This window comes from Buteo buteo, chromosome 12, assembly GCF_964188355.1.
Source record: "Buteo buteo chromosome 12, bButBut1.hap1.1, whole genome shotgun sequence".
NCBI classification, from domain to species: Eukaryota; Metazoa; Chordata; class Aves; order Accipitriformes; family Accipitridae; genus Buteo; species Buteo buteo.
The window spans coordinates 20,930,199-20,943,723 of record NC_134182.1 but is presented as its reverse complement, the minus strand read 5'-3'; the positions used below and the strand labels follow the sequence as shown (position 1 = coordinate 20,943,723).

Genomic DNA, 13,525 nt, shown 5'->3' with positions numbered 1-13,525 from the left:
GATAAGCGCGACTTAGCAACAACTGAAACATCAGTGTGTTATCAACATTATTCTCACACTAAATCCAATACACGCTGTACCAGCTACTAAGAAGAAAATTAACTCTATCCCAGCCAAAACCAGGACAAATGCTTGGGGAATATCTGCTGAATACAGTGAATTAACTTGGTGTCATTTGTGGGGTAGCAAAAATACTGCTGTTGGAAAGAAAACCTCTCCTAAAAGGACTTGCTGCTGTCCCTGTCTTTTCATAAGATAATAAATCACACAACTAAGGCATGTTTAAGAGAGCAAGGCTAGATCAGTTGGGGTTTCAGTGAGGACACAATACAGTTGTTGTGGTTTCTTTCAGTTCCTTGTGGTACAAATAGAAAGATATTTCTTTGGCTGCTATCAAGCAAATGCATAGCAGTATCTTGTACCCTTTATGATAAGCAGTGCTCTTTGACTTGTGGTAGTCATTTTCACACTTGCCCACTAAGGCTGCATGAAAAACACACAGTTTAAGTCCCTGTAATGTCTGAGACTCGTGATTTCTCTTTCAGAGTTCAGATGGGTCCCTCTCTGGGGTTATGCAGAAGTGGAAGGAGTATCAGCTCCAATGCCTGAAATACTTGTATGAGGCACCCCCAATTGTGGCAGGTAAGCCTGCTTGGTAGGGATAGGATGTATTAATTTTAAAATGCATGATAACAGTAGCAAGGGAGTGATTATGAACTTGATAATACTTCTCCAGCTTGCTTTCGAGTCCATTTCTTCTTTATCCCATTTGCTTCCACCTGCTCTCTGTGGGACTCTTCCCTCTGCTGAGGAAGCATTTTATAGAACAATTTCATTGTAAAGATGTTGGTCTTTAGGTCCAGAGTGTTTTGCAGTGGCAAGTGGTGGCTGTAGCACATCAAAGCAGCCCACTAATGTAATACCCATGAAACTTTTTTTAGGGGCCAGGGTTGAGAGAGTACACAGGTGTTAGGAAATCTGGGACCATGCTATTCCCATTGACCTAGCAGTTTGTGGGCCCTAAAGTTGGTATAATTTGCTTTTGAGCATTGTGAAATGCTGAAATGGCTTTAAAAACAGTGCCTTAGTGAAAATGAGAATGCAACTTGTCTTAGCAGTTGAGCTGCTGTAATGTGCTGAGGGCAGCTGCAATGTGCCAGCATCATGGTGTTTAGAGGACACTGGTGACTTGTCAATGACAGTCACAACTGGACACAGTGCGGCCTCTTCTATGCTTCAGTGCTTTTCTGACACACTAGGAAGATAAGATGGGTCTAAAGTTGTACCTGTGAAGAATTATTTCAAAACTGTTAATCTTCCCTATCTTAACTACATTATTATGGCAGAGTGAGAGCAGTAGCTGATGACAACAATGGCAGGGAAACATTCATCTCCCTCTGCTCCATTATCCTGTTGAGTGGTTGAGTGCTGCCCTCTAAGAATGACAGCTAAATAAATTTGAAGTTGAAGTATTCTCATGTTGATTAAGCTGTAATGTGAAGTTACGGTTGTGTGTAGTATTTCATTGATGGATCTATATATTAGGCTAGACTTTCCAACTGCATGACTGTGAACCATTCTTGGGAATGACTATCTACAGTATTCATAGCAAAAATTATTTTTAAATTAAACAGACACATAAGGGTGTAAAAGAGAAAAGATGGGAATGGATCAGTATTGATTTACCTTTCCCTTGATTTTGTTCAAGACCCTAATCTGTTCTTCAGTCCCCCCCCAAAACAACAGTTTCCTGTTATGTGTGGATAAACTCTTCTGGACAAATATCTCATTTAACTCCACATCAGAGCTTAATTGCATAATGCTGGTATGGCTTAAATGCACATCTGTGTTTCCTTTTATCTTCTGCTCTTCAGTCTTTTCCTCCTTGCCATATTAATACAAGGCAGTGGCATGACCCTCCCTTCCATTTCTCTGCAGAAGGCAAGTTCTGCAACAGAACATTTGACAACTACGCCTGCTGGCCAGATGGACTGCCTGGCACCTATGTGAATGTCAGCTGCCCCTGGTATCTCCCCTGGGCTAACACAGGTAAGACCCTTTCTTAAAGGTCCTTCAGAGCTTTAAACCAACCCTGTTTTCCTTGCACCATCTTAGCAAGGATAAAATTGGCTTATATGGCTATAAGTGCAGTCAGTTCTCTGCAGCATAAAAGTAGGAATGGGGCTCAGTAGGATACATTATCTCCATTTACCAGGAGAAAATGAAAATGAGAGAAGAGACTGTTCTTAAGGCTTGCATTTTTGTGCTTTCCTCTGTTTTTGCTGCTTGAAGAGTTGTGACTATTAATAAAATAGCACTGTGGTGCTTGTTGAAGACTATCTAACAGTAATAATGGTGTAGTTTGAAAACTGATATAAAAGTAGCAAAGCTAGATGGTAGGTCATCCTATAGTAGATAAAGACAAAAAGGTCTAAAGTCAAAGTGTTTTGTGCTGCTTCCTGAGATAAATTTATTTCTCAGAATGCTGCAAGATGAAGGCATTGTCAGTGGTTGCAAAGATTTTTTTTCTCTGAATGACTGAATGTCACCTTTGGATTTTACACCCTTATGTACATGTGCACGTGATGCCACTTGAAGGCAATGTGTATTGGATCACTTAATCTAGTATTCTGTCTTTAAACCAGTGACTTGTACAGCTTGTTCTTTGTGAAGACTTTTCTATGTTTTGAAGTCTAAATGAAACAGTTTATTAACTAGCTACCTTGGTGTGGCATATTGGCTTTGGCCCCTGTCAAGGGACAGAGGATACTGGTTAATGAGGATGTGTAAATCTGACTGCTGGATGTAAAGGTGGTTTAAGTGTGGAGTACATGTTATAAGTGTTAGTATGAACAATTTCAGGTGTGAGAAAGAAAGGGAATTGGATGGTGTGGTCAGAGGATACTTAGATGTATTGGATAACATGGGACCTGGGCATGATGCAAATGGTATGGAATAAGGGGTGGAGATTATACTGGGTCTGGCTGGGATGGAGGTAACTTTCTTCATAGCAGCCCATATGGTACTGTTCTTTGTATTTATGGCTAGAAGTGTTGATAATGCACCAGTGGTTTGGCTGTTGCTGAACAGTGCTTGCACAGCATCAAAGCTCTCTCTCCAACCCACACCCTGCCCAAGGCCAGTAGGCTGGGGGCTTGCAAGTGGTTGGGAAGTGACATAACTGCAACAGCTGACCTGATCTGACCAAAGGGATATTCCCTGCCGTAGGACATTGTGGTCAGCAATAAAAGCTCAGGGAAAGGGGTAAGAAGGGAGTGGAGGCATTCATGGTTATGGTGTTCATCTTTGCAAGTAATGGTTACGCGTGCTGAGGCCCTGCTTTCCAAGAAGTGGCTGGACATCTGCCTGCTGATGGGAAGCAGTGAATAAATTCCTTATTTTGCTTTGCTGCAGCTTTTTATTTCCATATTAAACTGTCATTATCTTGAAGGGGTGGTGGCATGGGGGGAGAGGGGAAATCCTCACACAAAAATCAAGTCACTACCTATAACACCAACAAAGGTGGACAATTTACACAATAAAACTCCATCCCTCATCCCTTCACTGCTTTACAACTACAGAAGATTCCTCACAATTATTCCCCTCTCTGGCAACATCCAGTCCTAGTTTTACCTGTTACCTCTCTCAGTTACTGTCTTTATCTTGACCAATGAGCTTTTCAATCTTATTTTCTCCCCCATCTCGTTGAGGAGGGTGAGTGGCTGGGTGGGTGTTTGGCAGTTGGCTGAGGTCAACTCATCACATCCACTATGTATCTTCAGGGGCTGCAAGGAAGTCTCTGCTCTGGTGCCTGCAGCACCTCCTCCCCTCCATCTTCTCTGACCTCAGTGCTCGCAGGGCTGTTTCTGACACTTTTTTTCTCACCCCTCACTGCCAAGCAGTGTTTGGCCCTTTCTTACATACATTTCTGCTTTGGCAGTTTTATTCCTGTCTTGTTTGTGCTGAACGTCTATGTTGGGGTGATTTACCCCCTTTCCCCCCCCAGATGTATTGCTCTGTATTCTACCAGGTTTATATTATGCTACTGTGTCCATAGTTCTAACTTCTGCACATCTTTTATATTATCTCAGCTGTCTTGGTAGTAACTGCCAATTTGATAACCTCTGAAGTTAAAATGGTGTTTGCTAATCCTCTTCAGATTAATTGACATAAAATTATTGGATGCTGCAGAATTTTTTCCAATAATGCTAATCTTTCTGGATAACTAAAAATCTTCACAGGATTAAACTTCTTTCCTCTAAAACTGTTTACTTGCAGTCTTTAAGACCCTGGTCATAGTTATTTGACTTCCAACTGCTCTTGAAACATCACTGCTGGAGAGAGCCAAGGTTTAACACAATACTGCAGATTAATAAATTATTGGAATGTGCACTATCTTTCATACTTTTGGAAATAAGTTTGTTTTCAGGATAATTAATTCTTTTTAAAAGTGTTTGTTTCAGTGGAAAGAATAGCAGCATTTTGTATAACCCCTTGCTAGGAAGGGTTGCAAAAGTACTTCAGAAAGTCATTAAACCTCTGGACGTGTTCCCTTGTTGTGCATACTGTGCATATACCTCAGTATCTGTTTTTATCAGCAAGGAATAAGAATGGAATAAGGAGGCCTTTCATTGTCTAATATAAAACAAGAAGTTTGTATTGGTGCCAGGTACGTAATTTAGGAGCCTGAATTACCATGACCTGATACTATTTTGTGACATCTTGTGGAGTCATGGTCAAAGTGAATGTTAATGGGTTGCCGTGATGAAGAGGTAACATCTTTATAATGGAAGATCTAGAGCAACAGGAAATTGGACACCCTGTGATTTACAGTAATCACTAAAGCATGCTTATTACTTCTTGCTTAGCCCCCTACTTGTAACTTGAAATAGATTCTAGCACTGCAGGGCTGCTATCTCTTCACCTAATGAAAATGGAGAAAATGAAAAGGTGAGACCTTGCTTGGGAAGTACCTTCAAAACATGTTCAGTGAAGGTCATCATTAAGTATGAAGTGCTTCAGCCAAGCTTACTCATTTAAGACTGCTGTCCCTTTGATTAGGAGTCAGGTTTTTAAATGCATAAAGTTTGCTGGGGGACTTCACACCATATCCCCAGAAGTCCCCTGAGGAATAAATTGAAACACTTGAAACTGAATACTGCTTCTGATGGGGTACTAAAATGGAGCAAGCATTGAGTACAAGTCTCTTTATGACCTGGCCATTTTGTAAAAAGTGTAGAAGAGTTGGAAGCAGGGACAGGTGACCCAGGAGGCATATAAAGATGCTGATCATTCAAGGAGAGGGTTAGGAAAGCCAAAGCCCACCCAGAATCTGACAAGTGATGTGAAGGGCAACAAAAAGGGCTTCTAAGCAGATATGAGAGAAGATTTGGATCCACTGCTGAATGAGACAGGGAGGATCTTGTGACAAAGGATGGGGAGAGGACTGAGGTACTCGCTGCCTCCTTCATCATCAGCTTTACTGGTGAAACTTGCCTTCAGCAATCTCAGGCCCCTGAGATCAGTGGTAAAGTCTGGAGCAAGGAAGGCTTCGCCTTAGTGGAGGAGGATTGGGTTATGGAACACTTAAATGGGACATACGCAAGTCCATGGGACTTGGTGGCATGTACTAACAGGTGCTGAATGAGATGGTTGATACCATTATGAGACCACTCTTGATTGTCTTTGAAAGGTCCTGGCAATTGAGGGAGATTCCTGAGGACTGGAGGAAAGCAATTGTCACCACTATCTTCAAGAAGCACAAGGAGGAGAATCTGGGGAACTATAGGTGATCGGCCTTGCACCAGTCCCCAAGAAGGTGATGAAGCAAATAATCCTGGAAGCTGTTTCCAAACACATAAAGGACAAGAAGGTGACTGGGAGTAGTCAGCATGGCTTTATGAAGGTGAAATCATGCTTGATGAACCTGATATGACTAGCTTGGTAGACAAGGGGAGAGCAGTGGATGTTTTTATCTTGACTTTAGTAAGGCTTTTGACACTGTTTCCCGTAACATCCTCATTGACAAACTGAGAAAGTATGGATTAGATAGATGAACAATGATATTAACTGAAAACTGGCTGAGCTGCTGGGCATATAGAGTTGTGGTCAGCAGCACAAAGTCCACTTGGAAATTGTTCCCTAGTGGTCCACCCCAGGGATTGGTAGAAGGGCCAATATGGTTTAACATCTTTATTAATAATCTGAATGATGGGACTGAGTGCACCTTCAGGAAGTTTGCAGACCATACAAAACTGGGAGGAGTGGCTGATACACCACATAATTGTCCTGCCATTCAGAAGGACCTTGAGAAGCTGAAGAAATGTGCTAACAGGAATCCTGTGAAGTTCTGCGAAAGGAAATACAAAGTCTTGCCCCTGGGGAGGAATAGCTGCATGTACCAGTACTGACTGGCTGGAAAGCAGCTTTGCAGAAAAGGCCCTGGAGGTCCTGGTGGATGCCAAGCTCAGCCTGAGCAGCAATGTGCCCTTGAGGCAAAGAACACCAACAGCTTCCTGGGCTGTATTGGGAAGAGCATTACTTGCAACTCAAGGGGATGATCCTTCCCCTCTACTCTGGGGGGTGAGACATATCTGGAGTGCTTTGGCCAGTCCTGGGTGCCCTAGTATGGGAGAGACATGGACATGCTGTAGCAAGTCCAGCAAATGATCATGAAGATTATTAAGGGATGGGAGCGTCTCTCATATGAGATGAGGCTGAGCGAGCTGGTATTTTTCAGCCTGGAGAAGAGAAGGCTCAGGGGGAATCTTATCAATGTGTATGATCACAAATTGAAACACAGGAAATTTCCTTTAAACGTAATTATTTTACTGTGAGGTTGGTCAAAAACCTGGAACAGGTGACCCAGAGAGGTTTTGGAGTCTCTGTCCTTGAAGAAGATGACTCAACATGGACCTGGGCCACTTGCCTTAGTTCACCCTGCTCTGAGCAGGGTGTTGTACTAGGAAATTTCCAGAGTCCCCTTCCAGTCTTGGCTGTTTTGTGATTGTCTGTTTCTGGTGATTTTTTTTAAGATAAGTCTTGGTAGCTAGTTACTGTCAGGTGTTACAAATTTCCATTGGTGTCAGCTAGAATAGGAGATTGGGAAAAAAATTTGCATGGGAAGAGTTTGTAATCTTGGAGCATTCCTTGGATCAATTACAGGTTTTGCAAATCTTACACTTTAACAGCTTTTATTCTTGTTTGTGTCCTACTCTTCTTGTCCTAGTAGCTATCAGTCTTGAGCCTGCCCTTCTGCAAATCTCAACAGCAGATGTAGCTCAGCAGGTCGCCTAGCAGAGTTGCAAGCCGAAAATGATGTGGAGTACTTTCTACCTGCTCAGCAGGTGTGTGCTGTGTCACTAGTCCAACCCCACATGATGTTAGTAGGTTCTTGTCTCTGCTTGCTGCCACAGGTGTTCACTGAGGTGTAACTTTCTTCTTGTTTCCTTAATGTGGCAGCTTCTGAATCACTGCCTGCATTGTGGGTGTGGGTTCAGCAGTAATGCTTTCTCCAGGTCTTCAGATTGCTCATTTATCTCAAGGTACACGAGCAATTGCAGGGAGTTAGGAATCTGTTTGTTGAAAAGATTGAGACTAAAACTGGTGTTCTCAGTGCTGTACATCTCTTCAGACTTGTGTGCATACAGAGACTCAAGACCAGTCTTCACAAAACAAATCCATGGAGGATGGGCCTGCAGATCTTTTGTGCTAAGCAATGTGTGCAGTTGTAAGGTGGTGTCTCACAGCACCACTCGTCTTGTGATTACAACATTCATCTTCTGCCCTTTTTGAAAGTGCTGCTTGCTAAGACAGCCTATAAAGTACAGTAGAGACAATCAATACTGTCCCACTTGTGTGTCAGATCTCTTTAGAAATGCTGGGTGTGAGACATTTTTCATTGTGTTACCTAGTGGGTGTGTCAGCATCCCTGCCAAACTCAGTATTAGCAAGGTGACTGCAAGGATGGACTCTGAAGGCTGGGAATGTCAGTGATAATTGAATAAAAGAAATCCCAACATCAAGCCAAGATTTTATGCTTGAGACTGCGTATCCCTGTACTGCTACAGACTTGCTTTGTAAGAGGCAAGTAAATTAAACCTGAAATTTTAGAGGAATTTTTGTTTTATAGCTCGCACTGAAGTACTGGGCATTGGGTTGTTGGTGCACTTTTGGGATGTGGCCCAAAGGTTGGTTTATTACATGTTTCTTCAGTGGCACTTCACTACTGCCTTTTTTCCACCTGCAGCTGTGCAGCAAACAAGATTGGGAATTTCACCCAACTGAAATGCAGGGTTTTGTCCTCATTCCTTTGAGACTTCCCCACCCCCTCATGCAGATCAGTTTCCTGATTGGTATGATTGCAGCTGTATTAGCATTCATCTGCTTCAAGTATATTGGTCATTATAGGATTGCCTTAGCTCAACAGGAAACTGTGAAAGAAGGATATTATAGGTGTCTGGGTAATCAGTATCACACTGAAGCTGAAGAAGATGAAGGAGCTGAGGTTTAGAGTAGCCTCTGCTTCAATGCAGGTTAAACCATTGTCACTGGAATGAGAAATAGGTGGCTAATGTGTCTCGCAGCACAATGCAGGGGTTTGGTATCATAGCAAATGAGGAGCCCAAACACTGCTGGTCTGTAACTACGTGGTAGGAGTTCATAAAATTATCTGTGTCCCTCTACTGCCATATAAAATAGCTTTGTGCATGTAGTGAGGAAGCCCTTTGGGATAATGAGAAGCAGTGGCATTGGGGCAAACAGAAGGTGGAATGGAATCTAATTTTGGTCAAACAAAGCATTCTGTTCAGGGCTCTGTAGTGAAATGAATAAGTTTTCTCTTTGGGAAGACTTCTTGTTTTTTCAAAGTGGTGTTTTGAAGTGCTTTGAAAATATGAAGTGAAATGTTGGCATTATCAAAACAAACACATGCTTAATTTCTGCCATGCCTTGCTTCCCTACCCCCAAAACCAAACCAAAGCTTTTTTTTTTTTTTTTTTTTAGCCTGCTTATACATCTTTGAAAGAGCAAACTACAGCAATTTCAAACCTGTATGGGCTATTTCACTCCAGCTCTGTTTTGCTTCTATTTGTTCTTACGCAACTCCCACTGTTGGACAGGTCTTCGTGGGGAGATGGTGAAATAGCAGGAGGGAGGTTACTGCTAAAAGGATTTGTTCTGTAAAGTTGGCAGCACAGATTTTGGACCACGGCCAAAGCTTGTTGAAGGCAAATTTCATGTACTTCTGGCTGCCTGAGTTAAAGCTTTTGCTCCCATGTGTTTCTTGGGCCAACCCTTGCCTTTAGTGAAAACCCAGAAAACCTATTCAGTTTATGGTAACATTGAAGTTACACCAGGTAAACTTTGCACATGTTGCTATCCACACTGTAGTCAGTGAGATTACCATGAGTTATACTAGGGCAGCAGCTGTCTCAAAGTCCAATCAGTGCAGAAACCTCCAAGGGGAGCAGTATTCCTTTAAGGGACAGTGGGCACCCCACCACACTGTCACTGACTGTGTGCTTTTTTCTTGTTACCTTCTTATAATTGAAGGCCAGCTGCCAGTAACACCATGTGGATTTGGAAGCTGTGGAGCTGCACAATTCATCTTGCAATTATGCCTCCTCTGGGGTTCTGATTTTCTATTGTTTAATAGCACTAAATCCTTTTTAATTAAAAAACCTTCCAGAGGTACTAGTTTCAGACGAGTTACGTGAACAGTAGCCGCATCAGTTGCTCATATATGCACTGGGCTGTACAAAGGCTGGCTCCAAACTTGCATTAACACAGATGTGGCTGTTATTCAGATCTCTACTCAAAATATTCTGAACTATTTGAATGCTTTTGTTTCAGCTTAGGACCTGTCTCTGGTTTTGAGGTGTCTGACACCTGAATTGGCTTGACTGCTGGTCTGTATCTGTATTGGTATCTTGCTCTGGCACTGTAGTGAATTTTGAAGCCACCTCTTGATTGTCTTACTTGGTGTGACTGAGTTAGTTTGAGCAGTTTGGGGGTCTGTTTCTTTGGAGGGAACTAAACCAGAAACTAATCCAGGTGTGCACTGGATTCTTTTCAGTCCTGGATGGAGACATAAGACCTAACGCTTTGTCTGTACTACTATGAAGTCTTCCAGTATGACCATACACAGGCCATTGGAGGACTCCTGAACTACTAGGCTCTCATTAAATCATGAATGTTTCTTGTGCCATGTAGAGGGCCAGATTGCTTCTATGCCTTTAACTACTGTTGACCATGATGCCTCAATGCTTTGTAAATCCCCATGCTCTCTAGATCCACCTTTCTCCTAGTTTGAAATCCTTTCCTTTGTTTAACTAATAACTTCCATTGTCATTCACCTTGGCGTGAATCACTTGTCTCCTATAATTCACTTTATTTTCTGTATTATCCTCTCTTTACTACATTATGTCTTGCAATGGTGACACCTGCTCCTTTGTTCTCCCAGAAGACCAGGCAAAGTACAGCCTGGGGACCCCTGGAAACAACATAGCTTTTCAGCCTGTGACGTGAAAGACCTGAAAGTCTTTCTGGTGGCAGAATAACCCAGCAGTAATATCAGATGATCTCTGATAGTAATATTGTGGCTGCCTCTAGCTACTAGAGATGCAGTCAGAGTCTGATTAAATAAGTTAAAGGGTGTCATGGAGGTCTGGGACCACAGCTGTACTTCTCACAATAGTTTTGCCCAGTCACAGAAATTGCAGGAACTGAGCTTTATGTGGGGGTGTGGTAATGCAGAGGCCAGAGACTGGGTTGCTGGTCTAGAGCATGTTTAGGTGCAAGGACACATCCAGGTCAGCTCTTTCCCATTTCCCCCTGCTATAACCTACATTTGAGACCCTTTTTCCAGCATTGCCCATTCCCTCTCTGGTGACAGAACTGCTTTTACTGATGTGTCTTTAGGTAGGTGTGGGCTCTGGGTGGAGGTCTTTGGGTGGAAATGGGGCATTACCTCGGAACTGCCAAGTACCAGAGGTTACCAGTCTGACCATGAGGATTTTATGCTTTTAAAAAGCAATTTCCCTAGAGCTATGAGATACAGGCAAACCTTCTTGTGGTGCAGCAGAGCTGACGGAAATTGTCTGCACAGTCCCCACCCTGCATTACTGTCTAGCTTAGTCCTCGCTACTGTTTAAATCATGAACTCAGCAAGTCCTAACACCTCCCTCCTGTGTGGCATCTTCCCCTCCCCAAAACCTGTGATTATCGACTTGCACAGTTGCAGTGGCATCATAAACAGCAATACTGCAGATCCTATTCCCTTGTACACAAGCTGCAGAAACATAAGTGTTGAAATGGATTTTGTTTAGGATCTGAGAGATTCATCTGTGGTTGTTGTGCCCACCAAGGAGAAGGGCTGAAAAAGGAAATGGAACCTTGTCACATTTGTCAAAGTGTTGCCACAAGTGCTTTGGGTCTGTGGCATGCCATATCATGACCCGGGTGAGAGAGGATTATAAGTAGACTTCTGTCTCAGCAGGGATTTTGGGTCGTTGACTGTTGGTGGAAGTGGCCAGTAGCATAATGCCCTCCCCACAGCAGAGTGCTCCTGGACTGGGCAGGCAGCAGCATGGTGAGGAGCAGGCTGGTGGTAAGCACTGGTTTGGGGTCAGGGGTGTGATATAACTCACTTCATCTGTCTGTATCTGTAAGTCTTGCTCAATTGTTGTCCCATGAGCAACGTGGTCCCACCAGTCTCCTGGCCGCACCGTCAGCGGGCCATTGGAAAAGCTTCTGCAGCCAACTTTTTCCTAAAAGTGATTTACCTGTCCCTGCTCCTCTCCCCTACCCCACCATCAAACATGGTCATGGAGGGCTGATGGTCAAGCAGCTGCTCTCTTGGGGTGTCTGCTGTGCTGCAGGATTAAATCCATTGTCCTGGTCCTCTTTCCTTTCCCCAGGGTTGCCTGTCTGGGCACTGTTCAAACTCAGAGGGGGAGGGATTTGGGGGACAAAGTGCCATAGTCCTACAAGCAAAAAGCAGAAACAGAAGAAGATGTTTGCTTTTGTTTGTGAGACCTCCTATGGGTGATGATGTTGGGGCAGTGAAATGCTGCTGTCACCTGTGCGAGGCAGACTGAAGGAAACCATGCATGTTGCTTTCTAGAGGGCTCTGTGGAAAGCCCTACAGCTGAGGAAATAGATGTTTGTGAGAGTTTTCCTTCAGACAGTTTTGAAGTATATGCATGGCTGGAACACTTGGTTTGGGGGACCAGGTTAAGTCTTGTCTGGTTTAATCTCTCTCACTTTTTGTTTAATCATCCAGTTTCACAGTCTGAGATCTTAAAACCAAGACAGTTAGCAGATGGCAACGTGGGCTTATAGCTTGTCTTTTAATATGCAAGAAAATAAATTTCACTTCAGATATTGGATACAGTGAAGATGATTAGATATTTATTACATTTCTTCCCTTCTTTGGTCTAATAAAACCAAGTTTCCAGAAAGCTCTCCATAATGGTGAAAAGGGGTATGACCTTTTTTCAGTGAAAAAGATGTTGCTTTGCATTTGCTAACCCATAAGCAATTCAAAATTTATACTTCTTTGCACTAAAAGCTGTCTCAAGCTAATTGGCAATCTCAGTTTGCTTAAAAAATAAAAAAATTAAAAAACCCTGGTCTTTCAAGTTCACCTCTGCCTCTGTTTGTTAGTCTTCATCTGGTAATACACCAGAGAACTCTAGAACATATGCTGCTCATCTCAAGGGTAGATATAGGGACTGCTGGAAGAAATAATTTTTAAAAAATTAACAGATAGATGCATGTTAATAATAGCTATTGTGGGCTACGTGGCAATGCCATTCTTCATTTCATCAATTTTATTTGTTTAAACAAATGAAATACATTTTTAGATAAATTGCTGGCTAAGTTCAGATTGAGGTGCATGCAACAGAGCAGTAGCTTACGAACTTTCAGCTGGGGTGAGATATGTGACTTCCTTCAGGACAGTGAAAAGCTCTATGCTCTGATTCCTCTTCTGCTGCAACAAAAACATGGGTGTTCCTAATCAAACGTGTGATAGGAACAGAAGTAGGCTTTGCATGTGGCCAGACATTGAAGTGCATATAAGGGTGATGGGAGCAGCTGCATGTTGTTCATATGTCAGCTACAGATCTGGTCACCTGAGGCCCTCTAGGAAGAAGTTAGTTTTCTGCGTTGCTGGCCATAGCATAAATGCTGGACAGATATGCTGTATGATATCAGCTTGCTGTGACTGCATCTGTGGGAGTTACAGTAGTTGGCAGGACTGCATGTTTTCCAGCAATTTTTCAGTTATAACTGTATAATGTTTTTATTTTGTTAAAATAATTCCTTGAGATGTGCTGTCAAGGATATCAAGGTACACCTCTGCAGAGACCTAGCTAAGCCTCATTCCGTGACTGCTTGAGAAGTTGCCCCCAGCTGATCTGACTGTGAATAGGATATTTAAGTAAGAAATAAAGTTATACCCACCTGCAGGGAAGCTACTGGACTACCTCTCTGCCTTGCCCATGCTAGTCTAGCAGGTAGC

General features: G+C 42.8%; 1 protein-coding gene across 1 annotated transcript in view; it reads left to right on the top strand.

Moving 5' to 3' along the window:
• Positions 1-572: 572 nt before the first annotated feature.
• GLP1R (glucagon like peptide 1 receptor) overlaps positions 573-13,525 on the top strand; it is a 62,663-nt gene continuing 49,710 nt past the window's right edge. Inside the window, exons 1-2 of the mRNA XM_075042935.1 lie at positions 573-642; positions 1,939-2,049. Of these exons, the coding sequence (XP_074899036.1) occupies positions 573-642; positions 1,939-2,049 (181 nt within the window). The remainder of the gene's footprint in view (positions 643-1,938; positions 2,050-13,525) is intronic.